This window comes from Lepidochelys olivacea (genome assembly GCF_965140295.1).
Source record: "Lepidochelys olivacea isolate rLepOli2 genome assembly, chromosome: 2".
In the NCBI taxonomy this organism is placed as follows: domain Eukaryota; kingdom Metazoa; phylum Chordata; order Testudines; family Cheloniidae; genus Lepidochelys; species Lepidochelys olivacea.
In genome coordinates, this window is record NC_140412.1 from 178,641,198 (window position 1) to 178,666,488 (window position 25,291).

Here is a 25,291-nt window from a genome sequence, read left to right on the forward strand (position 1 = left end):
TGCGTCACCAAATGGAGGGGTCCACTCAGCACCTGATACATAAGCACGATATGATACGTCCAGGTTGGTCGTCAGTCCTAGCTTCAAACTCTTTTTGAAATCTGAAAGTTACATAAACCATAATTTTTTGTTACATAATTATATTATTGTGCTGATTTCTGGTTCCCTGTTTGACAAGACTGCTCAGTTTCATGAAATAAATCAGAACTGATTTCTTTCCAATGAGCTCTATCTAAAACTAAGGTAAATTCAATTTTACATGCTTTTTTTTTTTTTAAATGAAGATTAAGGAGCAACAGAGCCACCACTGGGTGGCTTAAATAAGTCACAGGTATGCACTCAATATCCTAAATAACATTTAAAAACCCTGCCTTAAGAGAACATTATTAAGGTTGCAAACTCAAGCACTGGAAAGTTAGGAAATGCCAGAACTAAGGTTGCCAGTGCAATCCTAAATTGGCCACCTTGTGCATAAGCATTATGATACAGTTTTAATTACACAGCCACATACTATTTTTTTCAACGGGATCGCTGTCTCATTCAGTGAATGGGTACTTACTCAATATTTCCTTTTATCCATCTCATTCAATATGCGGCCTCGGGCATCCCTGACTACCCCACCTCCGCATTTCTTGCCCTCCACCCCTTCAGCCCTTTCCTTCTCTGCTCCTATCTACCATACTACCCAGGAACCAGCTCCTGACTCCTCTCCCTGCCCTTCCCCCCCGCTCCCCCCCCATTTCCCCTTACCTACTCCTGTCTCCCTCTGATCCTCCCAAAAGGCAAATCCCTGACACCAGGCCGACCCTCCTGCCAAATTTCAAGTCCTTGCTCAAAAGCAATCAAACAGATGTAATCATTCTTTTCAGAAGGCGAAACAATGTATTTTTCGCTAGCCTCATTCCTGAAAACAGCTCAACCATTTTAGCTGAAATTGAAAGAAAGAAAAAGAAAAAGAAACGAAAGAATAAATAAATAAATAAATAATTGTTCCACCAGTGGCATGGAAAATTTCTGCCAAAACTGTTGAAGACTGGCAAAGCTATAAGCATCTGAAAACAGGGTCTTAAAATGGAAAGTGGTATGCAGCCTTAGTTATCTGTGGTGCTATCTGCTCCACCTACAATAATTTGTTCAAGATTGCTTCTGTTTAGGATAGAAAAGCCACCAGTAAAAATATCATCAACGTTCCTGCGTTCATTTTTATAGTTTCGCCAAATGCAAGTCAAATGTTTAACTCTGCATAAGAATTTTTTCTTGTTCAGTTTATATTCAAATAGCTATTTTACTGAATATAAAAAGTGTTTTCTTATCAGAAGTTGTTCTTGTCAACAGAACATGATTAGAACTTTTATGCTGGGTCTTATTTTCTATTCTTTGGACTGTTTTTAAAAGCAGCTTATTGTGTGCCACTGACAATTTAGAAAATAACGTGGGCTAAATTTTCAAAATGTGGATTCCATTTCTTTCACAAAAAGAAAAGGAGTACTTGTGGCACCTTAGAGACTAACCAATTTATCTGAGCATAAGCTTTCGTGAGCTACAGCTCACTTCATCAGATGCATACTGTGGAAAATACAGAAGATGTTCTTATACATACAAACCATGAAAAAATGGGTGTTTACCACTACAAAAGGTTTTCTCTCCCCCCACCTCACTCTCCTGCTGGTAATAGCTTATTTAAAGTGATCACTGTCCTTACAATGTGTATGTAAGGTACATACGGTACATAAGGTACAATGTGTAATGTAAGGTGGGCCATTTCCAGCACAAATCCAGGGTTTAACAAGAACGTCGGAGGAATGGGGGGGGGGACAAGGGGAAATTGGTTATCTTGCATAATGACTTAGTCACTCCCAGTCTCTATTCAAGCCTAAGTTAATTGTATCCAATTTGCAAACAAGTGCCACAAGTACTCCTTTTCTTTTTGCGAACACAGACTAACACGGCTGTTACTCTGAAATCTGTCATTTCTTTCACATGATACAGCTGTGTGTGCAAACACCTACAAGTATATTTCTAGAGCACTAACATGAGCACACAGGAGTGCCTGAATTTGACACTTTAACAGTTGAGCACACAGGTAACAGAATCTATTAATGCAAGACTCAGACAAAGAGATTCTGTTCACGAAAATTTTATCGTGTGCAAGCACTGGCGTTAAAACACATATTAATAGTAGTATCGCTCGCATTAAAGTATTGCCTGAAGGCTCCAGGCAGGGATTAGGGCCCCACTGTACTAGGTGCTGTGCCACACACATAATCAAGACAGACCCTGCCCAGATCTTACAAAGGTATTTTTCCATGCCAAGTTCCACACACACAAATGGAAACTGCGGTAGGGCCCCTTTCAGTTTTGGTCCTGTTTAGAAACAATGCCATTTACTGTATAAAATACACACTCCGGGTAAAATTTTCAAAAAAGTGCCAAAGTGATTTAGAAGCCTGCATCCTATTGACTGTCTAGGCTTTTTTAGGGCTTGTCTACACAACCAATACATGACAAGGTAGGGTGTAAATCTACTTCTCACTAGCCTGCTGAATGCTAACTGTCCATGTAGATTCTGCTGCTGTATACTAGAAGTTCCCTAGTTTTGATCTGCTCTGAAATAGAAGTAGATAGACATTCAGACTCGGGCTGGAGCCCAGGCTCTGGGACCCTCCTCTTGGCAGAGCGGGGGAACCAGCCCAAGTATCTACACCACAATTTTGCAGCCCAACAGCCCAGGCCCACAAGCTCAAGCCAGCTGAGACAGGCCAGCTGTGCAGATATACCCTAAGTCACTTCTGAAAATGGGAGTTAGGCTATTAAGTCACTTAGATGCTTTTGAAAACTTTAACCACTTTATTTTTTTAATCCTCGCACTTTTTATTACTGGTATTTGCACGAAAACAGTTCTTAAGAATTCATCTGCACCTGCTTATTATTCTCACCCTCTCCTTGAGAAGACTATCACACCTTTGCCACAACTAACAGTTCTGCCAGAGGTTTGTGCTTTCAGGTTAGGAAAAAGCAGCAGGAACAGAAGAACTCTTAGGTCTCTGTCCTATAAACGGCTATGCACCTCTTGCACGGTGCTGAGCGTACAAGGGTTGGGGCAGCGGGGTGCTAGAATTTCCCATCATTGCTGTCACAGCTGCTTCTCCACTGGCCATAGCAACCGTGTGTGTAGTTATTCATGCAGAGCTTCTGATGGCCATCAGTCTCTTAAATACGATATCATTCAGCCCAGGTCAGAGTATGTACACACACCACAGTGTTTAAAATGCTGGTAGCTGCCTGGGGCCTTGCCTACTTGAGGACTCCCACTGTTGCTTCCACCAGATGAGCTGGATGTTGTAGCAACAGTAGGAATTTTTTAGGGAAAATATCCTAATGTAGCCAATGCCATTAACATTGGTCGGAACTGGGGGTGTTCAGCATCCTCTTCAGAAATAAATGTCCTATTTGGAAACAATCATCCCTAGCAATAAAAAGCAAAGTTAGAAACCACTCGGACACTACAGTCATCTGATGACCAGATCTGTTCTGGAAGTGGAAATGGGCTGTGTTTGACTGTCAGATGTTAAAGGGGATCTTCCCATTAAAATATTGGCAATATATCAGTAATATGGGGCATCAGTCTTTAAAAGAAAGAGGTCATACTAAATAAAATAATTTTTAAAGAATTAAATTAGCATACACAGCAATGTATAAGTATATGGGGGTAGAAAGTTTACACATTTTAGTACGTTTCGGGTTGAATTGATAAGCAGCTATTTTTAGCAATGAAGAAAAAAGTGTTAAGTGAGTTGTATGAATCCATTACAGCCGGACTGCTGAAAAAACAGCAATTAACTCATGGGAAAGGTAGTGGGATTTTACAACACACTCATTCATTTTCAGCAGGACGCTTGTGAATTCCCACAAACTATCCCCCAGGAGTCCCTACTATAGCATTTACACTTCTAAAAGAATATTTATTAACACTACTGGTGCTCTCATAGGGCAGCACAGATAATGTTCAGCAAAACACAGAAAACTGTCAGCAAAATTAACTCCAGGGTGAGTGGTAACAAAATATGGGGTGAGTAGAAATCTACAGAATCCATAACCCTGATATTTTTGATATATATAACGTCTTTTGCAGCTTCCCTTTGCAAAGGGGTGTGTTTGATGATGTGATGGGACTTGTCCATAAATAAATGATAAATTTAACAGTAATAAGTCACCAGGACCAGATGCTATTCACCCCAGAGGTCTGAAGGAACTCAAACATGAAATTGCAGAACTACTGTGGTATGATCTGGAAAATGGGATAAACAGCAAGGTGGCAAAGTTTGCAGACAATACTAAATTACTCAAGATCCTGAACTCCACAGCAGACTATGAAGAGTTACAAAGGACCTCACTAAACCAGGTGCCTGGGCTACAAATGGCAGATGAAGTTCAATACTGGTAAGTGCAAAGTAATGCACACTGGAAAAAGTTATCCCAACTATACATAAAAAATTATGGGTTCTAAATTAGCTGTTATCATTCAATAAAGAGATCTTGGCCTCATCGTGGATAGTTCTCTGAAACATCTGCTCAATGTGCAGTGGCAGTCAAAAAAAGCTAAACAGAAAGTAAGGAACCATTAGAAAAAGGAATAGATAATAAAACAGAAAATATGATGATGAAATATAATTTCATGATACGTCCACACCTTGAATACTGCCTACAGTTCTGGTCTCTCCAACTCAAAAAAGATATATTAGAATTGAAAAATACAGAGAAGGGCAACAAAAATGATTGGGGTATGGAACAGCTTCCATATGAGGAGAGACAAAAAGACTGGGACTTTTCAGCTTAGAAAAGAAATAACTAAGGGGGGATATATTAGAGAGCTATAAAATCATGAACAGTGTGGAGAAAGTGAATAGGAAAGTGTTATATACCCCTTCACATAACATAAGAACCAGGGGTCACCCAATGAAATGAACAGGCAGCAGATTTAAAACACAACAGGAAGTACTTCTTCACACAGTGCACAGTCAACCTGTGGAACTCATTGCCAGGGGATGTTGTAAAGGCCAAAAGTATTACTGGGTTCAAAAAAGAATTAGATAAGTTCATGGAGGACAGGTCCATCAATGGCTTTTAGCCAAGATGGTCAGGAACGCAACCCCACGTTCTGGAAGCCCTAAACCCCTGACTGAAGGAAACTGGGACTAGACAACAGGGGATGCTCCCTTACTAATTGTCCTGTCCTGTTCATTCCCTCTAAATAAAGAATCTGGAACTAGCCACTGTTGGAAGACAGAATGCTGGGCTAGATGGACCATTGGTCTGACCCAGTATGGCCATTCCTATATTCTTATTTATGATCTTGTAACCTAAAATATCCATTTACTATAGCAAAACGAGTTTACAGAGATTAAGAAAATGTGCAATCAGAATTTCTACACAACAAGTGGTTATATCTACCCAGGAGCTTTGTTGTTCAATGAAATCAAATAGCTTTTCTGATAGCAGAGAGAACTGAACTTCATCAAACAGCAAAGGGTCATTTTATTTTACTAGTAATATTTCTTAGGTAAAGCTTACAAAAAGCACTTTTAGGAGAGAGGCCTGCTTTCAACTGCTTTGGCATAGGCTGCAGAAACACAAACTCCTGGTTCATATACCAGAAAAAGAGAGAGATAAAGACAGTCCTGCATTGTGTTATCTCAATGGAAGAACACTGAAGTAGTTGTAAAAAACCTTTGGAAATAGCCCATTAAGCTCTTTGGTGCTAATGCACTCTGGGAATGACATACAAAACAAACCTCTGCAGGTGAGTGAAATATTTGAAATAGCACACATTTTAAGAAAAAAGAAAAGGAGTACTTGTGGCACCTTAGAGACTAACCAATTTATTTGAGCATGAGCTTTCGTGAGCTACAGCTCACTTCATCGGATGCATATCGTGGAAACTGCAGCAGACTTTATATACACACAGAGAATATGAAACAATACCTCCTCTCACCCCACTGTCCTGCAGGCAATAGCTTATCTAAAGTGATCATCAAGTTGGGCCGTTTCCAGCACCTGGATTTGATGATCACTTTAGATAAGCTATTACCAGCAGGACAGTGGGGTGGGAGGAGGTATTGTTTCATATTCTCTGTGTGTATATAAAGTCTGCTGCAGTTTCCACGATATGCATCCGATGAAGTGAGCTGTAGCTCACGAAAGCTCATGCTCAAATAAATTGGTTAGTCTCTAAGGTGCCACAAGTACTCCTTTTCTTTTTGCGAATACAGACTAACACGGCTGTTACTCTGACACATTTTAAGAGTGCTAGATTACATCTTTGTCTCTGCAACATTAATGAGCACCCACCGTTCACTCATCCATTGTGCCTTCTTTGAACTCTTTATGTTGTCTTCAGCACAAACGGAGGTTCATCTATTAAGGTGTCAAAGTGTACAGCTCAAAAGAAAAATGTGGTCCAAAGTTCTGTTTGATTTGGGAAATAAATGGGTTTGTATTAACCATCTGGATGCCTGGAGCCAAGATATGGCATTTCTTGCTGGTGATTCATTTTGCATTTCTGGCTCGCCCCAAAATTTCTTGACTCTCAGCACTGGAAAATGAATGAACCCAAAAATATAACTGATTTTTTACTCTAAAGTTAAAAGACTTTTGATAAATTATTTTTAATTAATTAATGAATAATTTGAATAAATACAAAATGCAGGTATATGGTTCTCTACTTAATAATGATTTTCTTAGATAGATCCAGAACGGAGTTTCAGCTGAAGTTATTCAACAAGAAATGGAATGATACACAATTGTAGTCTAGTTTTAATCAGAGGAGTCCAATTTGGTTAATAATCCTTCAAAAACTTCAGGCTCTTTTATGACGAACTGCAACCTACACTTTAGTCTTTTTTTTGTACACATGTTTGATTTTGTTTTTAACCATGTAACACATTCTGATCATTGTTATTTATATAGTATTGTACTTTAACTGAATTTGTACCAAACAGCAGGTCTGTGAGGAGTTTATAATTTAACTGCTGTGCTGGAAACAATGCAATACAGAATAATACAAACGCAGAGTGGCATATGGTCACTATGTAATTACTTCATCAGATCAAAGTAATCAGAACATGAAGTTTCAGCATCATGTTTTTCTTTCGTCCCTCTTGAAATGACTCCTATGGGGCATATTCTAATCAGAGCAACATGGATGCTGCAGAACTACTATAATAACCACCATTCCAGTGCTGCCCCCATTCCATCAGCATCTCCAGTAGGACAAGCTTGTGGGGGTTATCAGACCTCCAGAAGTTCGGCATCACACACAATTCAGTTCTTTTACTCACTTACTGTAACTTAACCTTGTCACCTTCCTCCATCAACTTATAGTCTGTTCTCTTATTGTTTCTATAAATTACTACACCATACAGAGGACCTATGGGCCTTATTCAAAGCTCACTCCAGTCAATGGAAAGACCCATTGACCTCATGGAGTTTGGATCAGGGGAGCACTAAAAATCTGTTTATTGCCCTGTTGGTTACTCACACTTCTTCATTTCTTTTAATCTGTTAGCCTGAACTCTTACTTTCCAGTTTTGGAGGTTGCACTTTTTCTTCTAATCCATAAAGTGATTCTGATAATTGGTACATTGGTAACAAACCATAGTAAAACTTTCAGTTTCATATCCAGAGTCATGTCCATAATTCAAAGACCATCTAAATCAGGGGTCTCAAAGTCCTGGCATGCGGGCCATCTGTGGCCCGACAACCTCCACACTGTGGCCCGCAAAAACTTTTTTTAAAAGTTCTTTCATCCAGCCCTCATGGCTGCCGGCTGTGGGGGGGCAGAGGGGAGGGGAGGAGAGATTTACATGCCCCTCCCACCAATGTTGCTCCATACTGCTGCTCCTGGGACCCTCCCAGGGGTTGCACTCGGCAACGTGTCATTCACCTCAGGCAGCTCCACTCCCTGCAAGCTGTTCCCTATCCCTGCTGTTGCCAGCGGAGCCGCAGAGGAGAGACCCATGCAGCCATGCTGTCTGCCACAAGCGCCACCCCCCACCCCCCGCAGCTCCCATTGGCTGGGGGAGAGGGACAGAGATACCATCACTAGTTGCTGGGCAGAGTCAGCCATGGAGGCAGCATCACTAGTCACTGGGCAGAGTCAGCCAAGGTGGCATGAGGCCAACGGAGCGATGGAAAAGGGCTGGGAGGTGGAGTGAACACCATCTTCAGTGACATTATTGGCCCACTGGGAGGATTTGAGGACTGGCACTGGCCCTAAGGTAAACTGAATTTGAGACCCCGATCTAAATAGTAAACTCACTGTATTGACTGGAACTAATGCCTATCTTCATCGTCAAGCTCTCTCCTTTCCCTGTTCTAGCATATTCCTATGTTTTAATATGTTTCCTATACTTTTTAGAAAAGATGGGTTTCTCCTTCCCTCCTTTAGCTAGATAATAAATCTTCAGCTATCATTAGTACAACTAGTGAATCCATTCAATCCAAGGTCAAGGTGGAGCATAATCTACCAATGACTTTATGTATTACTAATGATTCGAAATAGCAGAAACCATACGTACTCTCTGAGGCCAAACTCAGCTCTTCTTTCACACACATTAATATTGCTCTTTCAAAAATCTGTATAGCTCAAGCAGAAGCATACAGTGCCAAATTCTGCTGCCTCTTATGCTGATAAACTCAGTGGAATGATTCAGAAGTTATACCCTTGTAACAAACAGTAGCATTTGACCCATATTTTTTAGAACAATTAAAATAACTTAGCATTCGTTTTTGCTACCTCGAAGACACGTAGTGAAAGAGAAAACACATTTCTCCATGTAGTGTGTGCACTACACTTTTTTATCATGTGCAAAAGACAGAGAGAATTTAGTGCTTTGGAACGCTGGTGCTAAATAGCCTTGGAAACAGACTCCCTTGTTCATCCACAGGCTAGATAAAACATGGATAACTGTGTAAGATTCCTATATCCTGCCCTACCAATGTGCCTCAACTCTCACCAGCAGTAACCACCTCTAGACAGGATAGGTTCATCCTCTATGTCTATTCAAACCATGATCTCTCCAATTAACACACAGACAACACAACATGGCCTAGTACAGAGGAAGGATTGCCTAGGAGTTATAGCAGTAAGCAATGAGTCAGGGGACCTGGATTTCATTCTTAATTCTGCCACTGATATATACCATGTGACCGGGGCACATCACAAACGTTCTGTGTCTCAATTTCCCTATTTGTAAAATGGGGATAATGTTTACCACTTTTGTTAAGTGCTTGGAGATAACAGAATGAAAGTTACTATTCAAACACAAAAGTATTATCATCATCAGTTTACGGTTATGGTTGTGGTTTGTGTCATACCTGAAGACCTGAACTGAGACAACTATATCATCTCACATAAACAACCATTAAACACTATCAATGTGGGCTGGATTCGAACTGGACACCTAAAAGGCAAAAGTTTCTAAAGCTCACTGCTAATCCCATAAGCTATCCTGCAATTTAAAACATATTTACCAATAAAGATATGAGTGAAGAAAACAATGTCTTCTAATTTGCTATATTTTTCTAGTCATTTAACAATTATGAGAATATATTGTGTATCTTTATAACAAATATAAACTGAAACTCAGTAATTAGAAGCAGAGAAGTGACTTGAGATAATCATACATTATAAACAATATTAACCACATTATCCTGTCTGTGGAATCTGAGACAATACATAATAAAAATTGTTAAATGTTAAAGAAGTAGAACACTTCTTACAGTATTTTAGTCCAAAAGAAACTAGCTCGCTACAGTATATTTTTATTTTTTTATTTTGTGTGTGTGTGTGCCTGGTTGCAATTAAATACAGGAAGGATATTAAAACTTCCAAGAGATTTTTTTTCAAGCCACAACAGAAGAATAAGTGCAGTTGCATAATTGGAACCAAATCCAAAACCCACTTCCTTCTTATTTACTAGCATCAGCTAAAGGACACTATTTAGATGCTGATGCTAAAAGGTCTGGAGTTGACAACTATAAATCATCTATGGGGAAATTTTTTTCAAAAGAATCTTATGCCAAGGGTTAAAAGTTTATAGCTGAGAGACCACAGAAAGTTAGTGCCCACTGCAAAAGTACATCCTAGCAGTCATCCTGTCTTTCTTTCTTCAATAAAGTCCTTGAATTTTGCTTTGTTGTAGGGAAAGAAATCTTCACCAGTTAATAATCAGCTACTACTCTGCTACAGCGTAATTTGGAGGAGAGACAGAACCGAGGAGGAGAGACAGGTCTCTTTTACAGGATGCTAGGTCACAATGACATTCTATTTTACAAGCAGACATTTGTCATCTATACATAGAAGAGCTAAAATTAGAAAATATGCTTCCTGATCATCATGCTATATATCAGGCTTTGGGTCTTTTTCATTGGCAGCTGAATTTCAGTTCAATGTTGCCTTGTTACCGGCACTGACAGATCTGTGCAGAAAGTTTAATATTAAGGTGATCTGGGAAAAAGAAGGCCTCTTCCATGGCTTTAAGATAAGCATAAGAATGGCATCTGAGGATAATGATGGAAGCTTAAATGTTAGAATGTACGGATTTGGGGGATAAAACAAACCAAATATTATTTTTCAGCACTTTCAAATTATTTCAGGTATTTAAATAGCTCTGATTCTTCATGTTCTTAGATAAAGATCCCACACATTTAATCTTGAGTACAGTGAATGAAAAAGAAGTCCTCTTACAGGCGTAGTGTAGCCCTGCCTCTGACTTCATACCCTTAATTGCTGTTTGTGTTGAATGGAAAGGTGGGTATTTTAAATAAGGCAAGGCTGAAGGAAGGAAGAAAAAGTATAAGCAGGCTGCAATGTTAGCTTGGTGCCAGAAAGTGTAGCAGTTGGACGCAAAAAGCTCTCCATAAAGGTCATAACAACTTTAGTAAGAGTGTCCTTCAAGAATGCATTTGGTTTGCCATCCAGGAGAAGCGATCGCTCCCTTCACACTAGAAGAATTAATAATTTTATTTGAGGTAATGTTGAAATAAGGAACGGTACAGAGTTCAAGCATAGGAGTTTCTGGTCGTCAGGGGATAAGGTACAGATTATCAAGGGGTGCAAAATGCGATTTAGGAACTGGTGGAGCAAGGATCACATAATAATCTGCAAATTCCCCGACTGGGGGAACAGTTTAACCGGTCAGAGTACAGACATCGAGATATGGGGTAAGTTATCCACACAACAGCTACTTTCGGTATGCTGGGTATAGTGAGTGAATACGGGGGTGGGGATGGGTCTACCCTCATTTGGTGGGGTTTAATGTTCAGCGGGCTTACGGTTCCAGTTCATACGGTCCGATGGGGAAGGCCTCTCAGTCTCTTTCCCACAGTGTGTGCACAGTGTCGTACCGGCTCACTCCTCCTGGTACTGTCGGTGGCCGGTGATGTGCTCGATATAGATGTCCCTGGACCATCGGATGGTGTCCGAGACCATGAGGCGCCGCATGAGTCGTGCGTAGCGTCTACCGATCCTGCAGGTCCGCAGCACACGCTCATTGCAGGGGTCCCAAGCGCCCAGGGCTCCGACAATCAGGGCGACCAGCTGCACCTCGTAGCCCTTCGCTCTCAGGGTGTCGGCCAGTGGGGCGTATTTTTCCAGTTTCCGAGCTTGAGCTTCTCGGAAGGCCGGGGTCCTGTTCTCGAAAGGGACCGTAATGTCGACGAGGATGATCTTTTTCTGGGTTTCGTTGGTGACAACCACGTCGGGTCGTAGCGGGCTGTCGGTACCGGAGATGGCGCAGTTCACGGCGACCTCCCCCAGGCTAGGTGAGATGGCTTTCACCAGGCGGTTCTGGATGGCATTGTGGCTCAGCTGCCAGGCTCTGGAGTGGGGCTTGCAGCTGCACAGGACATGGGGCAGGGTCTTGTTGGAGTAGCCGCACTTCCTGCAACGCTTGTCTCGGTTCCCGTGGCGGACGGCTCCGTTGAGCGGGACGCAGTTGAGCCGGGCGCGGTGGATGAACCGCCAGTCGGCGAAACGGGTGAAGCCGCCCCCGGTGAGGAAGTGGTTGCTGGCGTCCCACTTGCTGGTCAGTTCGAAGGCTTTTCCCTGGTCCGGCTTGCGCTTCAGGGCTTCTACGTACAGCGAGTGGGTGGCTGCCTTCAGGGTCCTTTCCAGCAGGCCCCTGGCGCTCGGGGTGACTATGGTGTTGCCCTCGGACCCGATCTGTGGCACCAGGACACCCAGCTCCTGGCGCTCCTCACACCACTCCCATACTAAACTCTAGCCTGAGTCAGGTTGGAACAAAATTTATCATTGTCAGTCTGTTTTGGGATTGCTAATTTAAGGCCAAATTCTGAAGCACTTACTCAGACAATATACACATCTGAACCCAACTGAGAGCTCTGCTGAGTAAGGACCTAAGGATTTGACCTTTATTCAGGATACAGATACAAGGAAACAAATGCTATCTTTGAAATTAACAACCTAAATTTTCTACACTGCAACTAAACAGCGCCTTAGCCTGAGCCTGGTTAGCCTGAGTCAGCTAGCATGGTCCAGCTGCAGGGTTTTAATTGCAGTGTAGACATACCCAGATTATATACTGACTCTGACATTCAGGGTGATCCTGTGCAAGTTACTTAGAGCTGAATGTTCAAAAGGAGTTAGGCTTCTAACTTCCATTCATTTCAATGGAAATTAGCACCCTAAATAGAAGGTAGTAGTCTAACTCCTTTTGAGCATTCAGCCCTTAGCTTCTCTGGAAGAAATAAACCCCAGTGCTAAGAGCACACTATACTAGGGTGATTTCATCAGCTGTGTTTTTTATCCATACATCACAGGGACATTAAAAACACTAATTAATCAAGCCTCAATGTGCTTTGAGATCCTCAGTAAAAGATGGTATTTACGTGGCAGACAGAAGTGCTGTAGTAATAATAGTCATCAATCAAAATAAATCAACCAGTACTATAGAAATATAAACTAGGAAATTTGTCTCTAGTATTGCTTTCAATGTCATTTGGCCCAATGCACAAAAACCAGTAAGAAAAGTAAATCTACATCAATAAGCTAAGTAAAACATTCTTTAAACCCGTACCTGAGATGACAATAGATTGCAGTCAATGTGAAGTCCCTTCCCAGTTTTATATCTTTGAAGCAGGCCGGCCATGATTGCTCCATACGTGTACAACCCTGTAGCAAGGTCTGTCATGGCTACTCCTGGCCTAATTGGACCACCATCCTAGCAGGAGCGAAAAAATGGGAACGGGGAAGAATTAATATTTTGTTATGGTAAATTCCATATAAGACATGGGTTAAAAAAAATTTTCATATTACGCATTACAGAAACATGCTAAGAAGCTAAAATACCTTCTGAGTGAATTAAGTTGAAAAGTCTGCCACTGAAAAATACATATTCTCACGAGTATCTACAGATAACCTGTTCCTAGCAATTCTGTAACTTTACAGTGCTCTCCCCTACAAACAGTGGTAAATTGTGAAAGAATTGTGCTATTCTACTCTTTATCAACACTATTGCTTTCATTCAATAGTTTCAAAATGTCTTTAAAAAATAATAAATTGTTAGAGGCAAAATTATTCCAAAGGAAAACACAATTTAATATACCTGGAAAACAAGGTACTGTAGGACTTGTCATACAGGTTGTCAGTGGCACAAGTAACTGAGGAGGACGGCAAATCGCCCCCCTATTAATTTTCTTGCTGTATCTTAAAACATTCATCACCGGTTTCCAGTAGAAAAGATTGTTTTATAAAAGGAAGACTTGAAATGCCAGTGGGGATTCACAAAGGTTTTATGAAATGAGACACAATTTGAGATTCACTTTTTAAGCATATTTAATCTTCAAACATAAAAAACATATATATCCAAAATGAAAAGCTTGTGATTCTGTTACTAAAATGTAAGAACACATAAGAGTCCCATACAGCTAATTAGTTAGGCCTACTAGTGTTTTGTATCTGCCCTTCAATACAAAAACACTTTTACCAATGTTTGCTTTCTCATCAGCTAACATATTACAAAATTACAACCAAACCAATCTGAAAAGTGCCAGAAAATGTCTAGTTAATGTTGAGCTGACTGGCTGGAAGTGCAGGTGGTTTAAAAATATTCAAAATTCTGAATCCAACTGTCCAGTCCTCCATGATTTTCCTGTCACATGCACTGTGATGCAATGAAGTGTAACAACTTCTCTTTGCAAATATGTATTTGGGACAAAAACCTGGATCTTCAATTGTAAATACTAAAAGAGAAGGAACAAAATCAGGATTAGGTTCCATCAGCCTTTTCTAACTGTTTAAGGTTCAGTGTTTGAGATCAGTCAATCTAACTAAGTAACAAAGATTTCATAGCTTCTCTGAATCATTTTTCAATTGTGTCCTAATTAATAACAAAGAACTAGAACCACACAAAACCACACAAATGCCAGACTTCCACTGAGAGTGAGACAGTAACGTCATCGGCCTGCAACCTTCAAATCCCTCTAAAATTTTCAATTGCTTTTGTAAATTTAGTGCTTCTCTATAGAGTTCCTTGCCCAAAATAAGTGCCATGTTTTGACCAAAGTTTTCCTTAGGTTCAATGCAAATTTCAATGCATTCATAGTAATTGGATCAATCTAGGTACTTCTGTGGACCCCATCACTGTATATCTGAATGTGACCCTAAAACTAATGAATTCATCCTCACAGCATCCATGTGAGCTAGGGAAGACCTATCTCCATTTTACAGATGGGAAACTAAGGCACAGACAGATAAAGTTTCCTGTCCAAGGTCATTCAGGCAAATTGTGGCAAACCCAGGAATTGAACCACGGTCTTTTGAGTATCAGTCCAGTGCCTTGACCATAAGGTTACCTAAAAGTGGAGAAATTCCTGAGCGTTCCATCCAATGTCATTAGGAAGCTGGGACTCAATCCTCTTTTTTTTAATCAACTAACCATAATGCTGATTATGGCTGAAGAATTTTTTTGATCTTCCACCGGGTGCTTCAGGATTGTGCTAGAAATTATTTCTTTCCCAACAAGGTTTATAGCGTCCTGAACACTCATATTTGAGGCATGAAATCGTGTCACACTGAAGTCAATGAAAACACTCCCACTGACTTCATCCGGGCCAGGATTTCACCCCAGAAGTTTAAGATGACTGCATGCAAGAAGTTCTCTCATTTTGCTGCGTTTTATTTTTGTTGTCTGAGCAAAAGGCAAAGAGATTTTCCAATATCCCAGACTACTCATAAACATCAGTTAGGGAATGAACAAGTCTACTAACAGAAAAGATGAGACAATCATTACTTCAGAAGCTATAGTACTTTTTGCTCTAAGAAAGTTAAAAGCTAAGGCTCAAATTCTGATGCCATTACTTGCATTGAATAGTTCCTTACTCCACAAGTGGTGGCACTGAAGTCAGTGAGACAACTCTTGGAGTAACGTACCCATCATCACGAGGAAGCGTTCATCAGAATTTGGCCCGAAATCAGTATGAAAAAGGTAGGTATGAAGGTTGCATATCATAAAAAAGAGCAGTGTTTTGTCAAACGGCACACAGACAAGACATCTTTAAGCAATTCTGGCTGACATTCAATAAAACTTGAATTTGTACAGTCACTTTAACTACTTCTCAATTTACATTGCTAAATCTAATTATTTTTTAGGACTACAAAAGAGTTATGATAATTCCGACTCTTTTAAAAGAACTTGGTTTCACTCAAGAAAATAAAAAGCTGTCCTTAAAGTCAAATAGTGTTTTCCTATTCTGTTTTTAGCAGAGTAAGTTGCGTATATAAATCCGATAACTAGCTATCTATGAGTCATTTAAAGGGGATTTTGTTTGTACCCAGTAAGGTAATACTGCACTGTCAAATGCACTAAGAAATCAATTTGGGGATAAAAAATTGCAGGAAATTAAGCTTCTATATATGACGGCAAGAACGGCTACTTTATTCATTATATTTTAAAATTCTCAAATGAAAAGTTAAAAAGACACAAAGTAGAAATTAAAGAAATCTTGAAAATCACCATTAAAAGTGCATGAACGACTAGTCTTCTGTTACTTTAGGCACAACCCCAAGCAGGGGCCTGTGGGAAAGTTACTGCTTACTTCTGTGTGTGTGGGTCCAACGGCCAGAAGCTGGGTAGAACTGAATCGGTGCAAAGGGATATTTATTTCCCTGTTCTATCATGTCGTCAAGATACTATCTACCCTAAACTGTTTCATAGTGAACATCAAACAAAACCTTTATCCTATATTTAGTGAAAGCCTTCAGTAGGTTAAGCAAAATGTATCCATCTTAAATCATAACCAAGAAGCTCGGTAGGGGCAGAGACAAAAAGGTCATAATTCTAAATTTCACCAGCTTGCAAATAAATGAGGCAACAACATTCTGAGATTGAAAACAATCTCCACTGGTTTAAAAAGACATCAATCTCAGCCTTGATGGAGAAAATTACAAATGCGAGATGATAACGACGGACGATTTCAGCAGATACTGTATCACATGAACTTCTCTCTTGGATCTTTGTACCAACATCTGCCTCACCAAGTACACCATCTTCCAGTTTTTGCTTAATAAGACTGTATCTTTTCCTCCTCAAGTAGATTTCCTTTGTCTGTGTACATGGTTAATGCACTATTCTTTATCTACGATTCACAAAGAGAAAAATTTTGTTGAACATTACTTAAGGTTGCTTTCATCAATAAATCAAACCATAAAAGAATTTGTATTTCCTAAATTAAGGATTAAAAAGGATAAAAGGGTTGCAAAATCAAGCACACTCAAGTTAGAAAATGCCAGGATGCCTTAGTTCGACCCGCTTGTGCATATGCATTATGATACAGCCTTTAATTACATGATCCTTCAAAAAAAAAAAAAAAGAGCACCCCTAGTTCATTCGGTGCACAGGAGGGACCTGCTCAGGGGAGCAGAGGTTGGGTAGTGAAGGAGTCCTTTCTTTATAGGACCCATCCCTCATTTGTTGCAGAAATTGGGAAGTTTGTAGTGAACAAGGCAGGGGAGCTAGCTAACAGGAGCAATTAAGTGATCCTTGGGGTGAGTTTGTTGTTTGTTAGCTTGTTGTTGTATGCTTGCTTGCTTGAAGTCTATAGTGCAGTCTGTTTTGGGGGCTGTGTACTGAGCAAAGCAGTCTGCTAAACTAGGCTGAGAGTTTACTAACAAGGCTCTAGCTTGCTACTCTTCAATCCCTAATCCCTTTAGGATACCATGAGAAGGGGGTGGGGCTAACTCACAGAGAACAGGAGTTTAAAAAGCCAGCTCAGAGGCAATCAGAGGAGCTAGTGAACAGGGGAGTTTTGCAAGGGAATTTAGAGAAGGCATGCAAGTGGCAGATACACCTAACAAACACACTCTAAACTTAAACTAATATCCCACTCTATCACCAAATAGAAAAAACCCTGCAACAGTTAAAATAATGCAGACAGATGTCCCACAACAGAGTGGGGGGCTATCCAGCTTATTGCACTAAATGCAGCATATACAATTACCTGCCTTATGGGCAGGTTGCATACATGTGCATATGTTGTAAGCAGTTCATGGCCCTCAGACACACAGATCAGGCTCTTGAGATGATAGTGGCTGAAATGGAAGACCTAAGGGAGACACAGAAGCACACAGAGGCGCTTTCAGGGACACAACAGGGCAGGCCCATCCCCAGTCTGACAGCCTCTGTGCTGCTGAGAAAGAAGAAAGTCTGAGGGAATGAAAGCATCAAGCTGGAGCAGACAGAAACAAACCCACTATTCAGATGAAGTCATGGTATCCTCTCATGCTGGGGATGCCCCTCTGAGGGAGGGAACCCCTGTTATTGGGAAGAAACAAGTAATAGTAATCAGAGATTCAATTATTAGAAATATAGATGGGTTTGCAATGACCGGGAAAACCGCCCGGTGAATTGCCTGCCCGGTGGGAAGATTTTCAGACTTCTCGAGACATCTAAATAGACTAATGTGCAGTGCTGGGGAAGAGCTGGTGGTCGTGATACATGTAGGTACCGGTGACACAGAGAAAGGTAGGAGAGAGGTCCTGGAGGCCAAATTTAGGCTGCTAGGTAACAGACTGAAGTCAAGGACCTCCCTGGTAGCATTCTCTGAAATGCTTCCTGTTCCACGCTCAGGGTCAGCTGGACAGGCAGAACTGTGGAGTCTCAATGTATGGATAAGACTATGGTGTTGGGAGGAGGAGTTTATTTATTTATTAGGAACTGGAGAATTAATAATTTATTTATTAGGAACTTGGGAACCTTTGGGAAGGGAGAAGCCTATACAGGAAGAATGGGCTCCTCTTAAACCAAAACAGAACCAGATTGCTGGCATGTAAAATGTAAAAAGTCATAGGGGAGTTATTAAACTAAGGGCTGGGAGAAAGCTGACGCATGAGGAGGAGCACATGGTTCAGATAAAGACATCTCTTGAGGGGAATTCATTAAAGGGGAAACTCCATTTTAGGGGTGGCCAAACTTACTGATCCTCCAAGCCACATACAATAATCTTCAGAAGTTCGAGAATCAGGCGCGGTAGCCGGGGCTCAGGGCTTCAGCAGGAGCGGGGCTGTGGGATGTGCCTGCTGCGGCTCAGGGCTTCAGCAGGAGTGAGGCTGTAGCCCTGAGCCCCAGCAGGCACACCCCACAGGGCTGAAGGCCCAAGACCCTCCCCTCCCCGCAGGACAGAAGTCCCTAACCCCACCACCATGCCGCAGGGCAGAAGCCCTGAGCTCCCCCCACCCCAGTCTGGTAGCTGGAGAATGTAGTGGGAATATGAGGGGGCTCCGTGTGCCACACTTTAACTGTAAAAGAGCCGCATGCAGCTCATGAGCCAGGGTTTAGCCACCCCTGCTCTGTATCCGAGGAGAGAGGACAGGACAGAAGTTGATAAAGCACCAGATAGGAACTGAACAGAAACAATCAAACGAAAAAGAGTCCCATTCAATTACATCACATGAAGGCAGACAAATAAATACAGAAATGACAAATTTTATAAGTGCTAGTATAAAAATGCTGTAAGTCTAAATATGCAGTGCTATTGTAGACATTTTGGTCCCAGGATATTAGAGAGATAGGTGAGGAAATATCTTTTATAAAGGTTAGTCCAATAAAAGATATTACCTCACCCACCTTGTCTCTCTAGAAGTCTAAATACTAAAATGGGTAAACTTGAGTGCGTGACATTAAATGATGATATTGATATAATATGCATCACAGAAACTTGGTGGAATGATGATAATCAATGGGACACGGTAATACTAGGGTATAAAAAATATACAGGTCACGCTCGTGGGGGAGTGGCACTATATGTGAAAGAAAGCATTGAGTCAAATATATACAAATCTTAAATGAATCCTCTATAGATAGAAATTCTACGAACAATAAGACTATAGCAATAGAAATATACTACTGACCACCTGACCAGGACAGTGATTGTGAAATGCTCAGGAAATTAGAGAGGTTACAAAAGCAGAAAGCCCAGTAATAATGGGGATTTCAACTATCCCCATAATGACTGGATACATTTCACCTCAGGATGAGATCCAGAGATAAAATTTCCAAACACTATAAACAACTGCTTATTGGAGCAGCTAGTCCTGGAACCCACAAGGGCAGAGGCAATTCTTGATTTAGTTCTAAGTGGAGCACAGCATCTGGTCCAAGATGTGAATACAGCTGAACCACCTGGCAATAGCAACCATAATGAAATTAACTTTAACATCCTTGCAGGGGAGAAAATACCAAGAAAACCCACCACATTAGCATTTAACTTCAAAAAGGGGAACAACAAACAACAACGACAACAAAAGGAGGAAGCTAGTTAAATGGAAATTAAAAGAAAGAGTCACAAGAGTGAAATGCCTGAAATCTGCATGGAAACTATTTATAAACACCATAATAGAGATTCAAACTAAATGTAATCAATCAATCAATCAATAAGAGGACCAAAAAATGCCACCACAGCTAAGCAGCAGAATAAAAGAAGCAATTAGAGGCAAAAAGGCATTCTTTAAAAATTGGAAGTCAAATGCCAGTGAGGAAAATAGAAAGGAACATGAACTCTGGCAAGTCATATGGAGAAGTATAATTAGGTAGGCCAAAAAAGAATTTCAAGAGCAACTAGCAAAAGGCACAAAAACTAACAGCAAAAAAAAAAAAAAGTTAAGTATATCAAAAACCGGAAGCCTGCCAAACAATCAGTGGGGCCACTGGACAATCAAGGTGCTAAAGGAGCACTCGGAAGAAAAGGCCATTGCAGAGAAACTAAATGAATTTTTTGCATTGATCTTCACTACAGAGGACATGAGAGAGATTCCCACACCTGAGTCACTCTTTTTAGGTGACAAATCTGAGGAACTGTCCCAGATTGAAGTGTCAGTAGAGGAGATTTGGAACAAATTGCTAAATTAAACAATAATAAGTCACCAGGACCATATGGTATTCACCCAAGAGTTCTGAAGGAACTCAAATATGAAACTGCAGAACTAACTGTGCAACCTATCGCTTAAATCAGCCTCTGTACCAGATGACTGGAGAATAGCTATTATGACACCAATTTTTAAGGCTCCATAAGTGAGTGTGGTAATTACATGCCAGTGAGCCGAACTTCAGTACCAGGCAAACTGGTCAAAATCATAGTAAAGAACAGAATTGTCACATAGATTAATACAATATCTTGGGGAAGAGTCAAAATGGCTTTTGTAAAGGGAAAACTGTCTCATCAATCTCTACGAATTCTTTGAGGAAGTCAATAATCATGTGAAAGCGGCAAAGAGTCCTGTGGCACCTTATAGGCTAACAGACGTATTGGAGCATAAGCTTTCGTGTGTGAATACCCACTTCGTCGGATGCATGTCGAGGAAATTTCCAGAGGTAGGTATAAATATGCAAGCAAGAATCTGGCTAGGGATAACGAGGTTATATCAATCAGGGAGAATGAGGCCCACTTCTAGCAGTTGAGGTGTGAACACCAAGGGCTTCTGCAGTTGGCTAGCCATTCACAGTCTTTGTTTAATCCTGAGCTGGTAGTGTCAAATTTGAAAATGAGCTGAACTCAGCAGTTTCTCTTTGAAGTCGGTCCTGACATTTTTTTGCTGCAGGATGGCTACCTTTAAATCTGCTATTGTGTGTCCAGCGAGGTTGAAGTGTTCTCCTACAGGTTCCTAATTAGGAATGGTAATATACAAAAACCTGTACTGGGACTTGTACTGTTCAACATATTCCTAAATGATCTGGTAAAAGGGGTAAACAGTCAGATGGCAAAGTTTGCAGACAACACTAAATTACTCAAGATAGTAAAGTCCAAAGCTGACTGGGAAGAGTTACAGAAGGATCTCTCTAAACTGGGTGCCTGTGTAACCAAATAGCAGATAAAATTCAATGTTGATAAGTTTAAAGTGATGCACACTGGAAAAAAATAATCAATACATACAAAATGATGGGTTCCAAATTAGCAGTTGTTATTCAAGAAGAGATCTTGGAACCATTGTGGACAGTTCTCTGAAACATCTGCTAATTATGAAGCAGAAGTGAAAAAATCCTAAACAAAAATGTTATGAACCATTTGCAGAGGGATAGATAATAAGACAGAAAATATCATAATGCCAGTACACAAAATTCCTGGTACACCTCTCCTTGAATACTGCATGAATTTCTGGCCACCCAATCTCAAAAAAGATATTAGAATTGGAAAAGGTACAGAAAGGGCAACAAAAATAATTAGGAGTATGGAACAGCTTCCATATGAGGAGAAAAGACTGGTCATCTTAGAAAAGAGAGGACTACGGTGGGGACATAATAGGGGTCTATAAAACCATGACAGGTGTGGAGAAAAAAAAATGTTATTTACCCCTTCACATAACACAAGAACCGAGGGGTCTCCCAATTAAATTAATAGGCAAGAGGTTTAAAACAAACAAAAGGAAGTACCTCTTCACTCAACAGACAGTCACCCCATGGCACTTGTTGCCAGGGGATGTTGTGAAGGCCAAGAGTACAACTAGTTTCAAAAAAGAATTAGATAAGTTCATGAAGGATAGCTATTAGCCAAGATGGTTAGGAATGCAACCCCCATGCTCTGGATATCCATAAACCTCTGACTGCCAGAAGCTGGGACTAGACAACAAAGGGGATGGATCACTTGACAACTGCCCTGTTCTGTTCATTTCCCCTGGTACTGGCCACTGTTGGAAGACAGGATACTGGGCTAGATGGACTGTTGGTCTGACCCAGTATGGCCATTCTTATGTTCTTATGACAGCAGAAAGAAAAAGAATAGTTTCAAGGCAAAGAAGCTGAATGCTGTCCTGAAGAACTGGATTCTATCCCTGCCTCTGCCACTTGAGTTCCTGTGTGATTCTGGGCAAGTCTCTTACACCAAACTTTTTGCAGGCAGTCACTTCTGCGTGTAATTAAAGGCTGTATTACAATGCATACACTCAAGAGGGTCAAATTAAGGTTGCATGGGCAACGTTTATTCTGGAATATCCTAACTTGAGAGTGCTTGACTTTTCCAGCTTTTTAATGCTTTCTAATTCTTAACTTTGTACTTCCTGATTTTTATGAGACCAACTATGACTAATCTGCAAGTTTTTTGTTCATAAATTTCTTTAGATTTTTATGTGCTATTTATATAACATTTACACTGTTGTTGTCTTCAGTGTATATTTTATTGCCATTGTTATCTTTGTGAAGCTCAATATTTCACCACACAAGTGCCATGTCAACCAATATACTGAAAATAATTAAAACTGTCTTCAAAACAAAAACTTCTTTGGAATTTCAGTTTTAGTGCAACTTTTAAATTACCTTTCTTCTAACTATATAACAGAAAACTGAGCAAGGACTCATTTTTCCCACCTTTTTTTAAAAAATGAATGTCAGTCTCCAATTCGTAACAAGCAGATAATATACATGAAAAGGAGCTGTAATTTTGTACCTTATTTTCATGCAACCCTTTTTGAGGAGAGTAACAAACACCTGCTCTTTGAAAAGAACCAGTATAACTTACCACATCGCAAACTCAAAGGAGCACAGCAGGCGCTCAGCTTCCATCTGCTTCCATTACAGTTCCTCCTGTGACCCTTCTTTGTAATAATGGGTCATCTGAGGTAAATCAGCTAGCCAAGGCAGCCATTGCAATAACAACCAGGACAATCGTGACTCTCTGCAAATATGCTAATGAACTGGACAAAGTGAACAATGAATGACCGATTATCTCTGATATCACAATGTTACTGTTCAGGCGGCAGCAGGGAGCATCAAACATGCACTGTGTGGGACAAAGAATCAGGTGTTCCAGTGTTCCCAAGTTTTCTACCAAAAAAAAAATCCAACAACATGCTAACAGAAAATTCATACTGGAAATCATTCCACACGCATTAATGAGTGGCCAAAATCTGGTTCAAATCCCCCCTGACGTTTACAAAAAAGGGTTATAAACAAAAGTTGAGACTCTGAGGTATAGACCCAGTAAAACAGAAAAATTTGACACCAACTTAATTATTGCCTCACTACTGCAAGACCATAATAAGATTGCAAAATAGGCCATCACCCCATGGTGTCAACATTGCTCCTGAAACCAACCACTGAATTCAAATTGTGGGTTTCCTTCCTTCTTAGCACAGAATCAAAGGCAGCATCTCCACAGTGAAGCATGTAACATACTGTACTCTCCATTACAAGGCTGATCTTGTCCCTCCTCTTCCATAACTTCAACTAAACAGTTCCTTGTCCCTTGAAACTTTTGTCTGCCAGCCAAGAAGTTTATGACAAGGTTTGGGGAGGCTCAAACAAGCAATTTTTGAGATATAAAGCATTATTAAAAGGTACATTTTCAAACTTAACTCTATCCTTAAATGGTTTTGATTTGGGGATATAAATTAAAGACGGAAAAGTCCAACTAGTACATCCTATGCCAGTATAAGATAATTCCATACAATTTAATTTTCTAGTTCTAAAATGTTTCCAACACTGTCTTTTGGTGAATACACCACAGTTTAAGAGATCTAGACCGTTAATAATCCATTTTTTTCTGATGTTAACATTAAAGTTTGGTTTACCTAATTTCATCCCCGTACTACAAGTTACATATTTTTATCAGCCTGAGTAATTCCCTTCCCTCTTCGGTGTTTACACCAAGCTTTTGTAGATTGTTGTAAGCTTTCACCCTATCCCCTTAAGCAGCTCTTATCCTATACTGTTTGTTTAATTTTGCCTACGCTGTCTGTTTAATTTTAATCTTTCCTCGTAAACTTGTCTATCTGTGACAGGATGCATAGTTATTACTAGTATATGAGGAGTTAATTTCAGCTTCCTTTTCCCTCCTCATAGCTTAGATCAGCTCTCTGAGTAAAATAAACTTCTATCCTACGGCTTTTGCCATTATAAACACATAATGAAAATATCCCCACAGCCCCAACCAACAAAAGTTTTAAGTGTAGACTTGCCCAGAGGGAGAATGCCTAAGGCTTTCCCATCCAGACTCTGAGGCTGGATTGATCCCTATGTTTAGGTGGTTGTTTATTTCTCTTTTTTGCTTATGTTAACTTGTTTTGATATGTATTTATAAAAGGTTCTTGCCTGCTGAAATGGACCTTCCTGTCTGTTACTGCTCAGCCATTCCACCAGTTTCCACTAACTCATTTTTTTGAGGCTGTTTTTTTCTAAATTCCCTTGTGAACATCTTTTTGGCACTCAGATGCCCACATTGAACACAGTTTTCTAGAATCCTATTCACCCGAGTCCGAACAGTGAATGATCTGCACCTTCCTGCGCCCTGACATACTGCTTCTTTGTGGTCAATCCAAATTTACATTGGCAATATAAGAATAATCAGTTCAAAAGAGAAATCATTCCATTAAATGACATGCTTAATAGAAGGCTTTAATTCCAGTAGTCTTTAAACGGCTTTGAACAGGCAAAGGATGGAAAATAAGTTGCCAAAGTTAATTGGAAACAATCATGGCTAGTTTTCAACTGTTCTGAGCAATATACCATGTGTAGCCTTTTGATGAGCTTGTGTTTTGTTTGTTTTTAATCTGAAGGATGATGGCCCCTCTGGTACTGTAGATCCCAATCACGCCTGACTCTCTTTAATTCAATAAAACAAAATGTTTCTTCAGTAACAAAGAATGCCTAGTGAATAGACACACCACTACAAAGATTCTCTTAATATCCAAATTGTATGTAATGATTCACTAAGGGAACTCTTATCTGAATTGGTTTTGAAATTACACTCAAATTATCGCCTTAATGAGTCAGAGAAAATTCCATCAAAG

At 40.3% G+C, this 25,291-nt stretch overlaps 1 protein-coding gene across 5 annotated transcripts in view; it reads right to left on the bottom strand.

Moving 5' to 3' along the window:
• The window catches only part of SUGCT (succinyl-CoA:glutarate-CoA transferase), a 485,165-nt gene that overhangs the window by 390,104 nt on the left and 69,770 nt on the right, over positions 1-25,291 (bottom strand). For all 5 annotated transcript variants that reach the window (XM_084621188.1, XM_084621190.1, XM_084621191.1 and 2 more), the window contains exon 8: positions 13,098-13,241. In XM_084621188.1, coding sequence (XP_084477314.1) covers positions 13,098-13,241 — 144 coding nt within the window. The remainder of the gene's footprint in view (positions 1-13,097; positions 13,242-25,291) is intronic.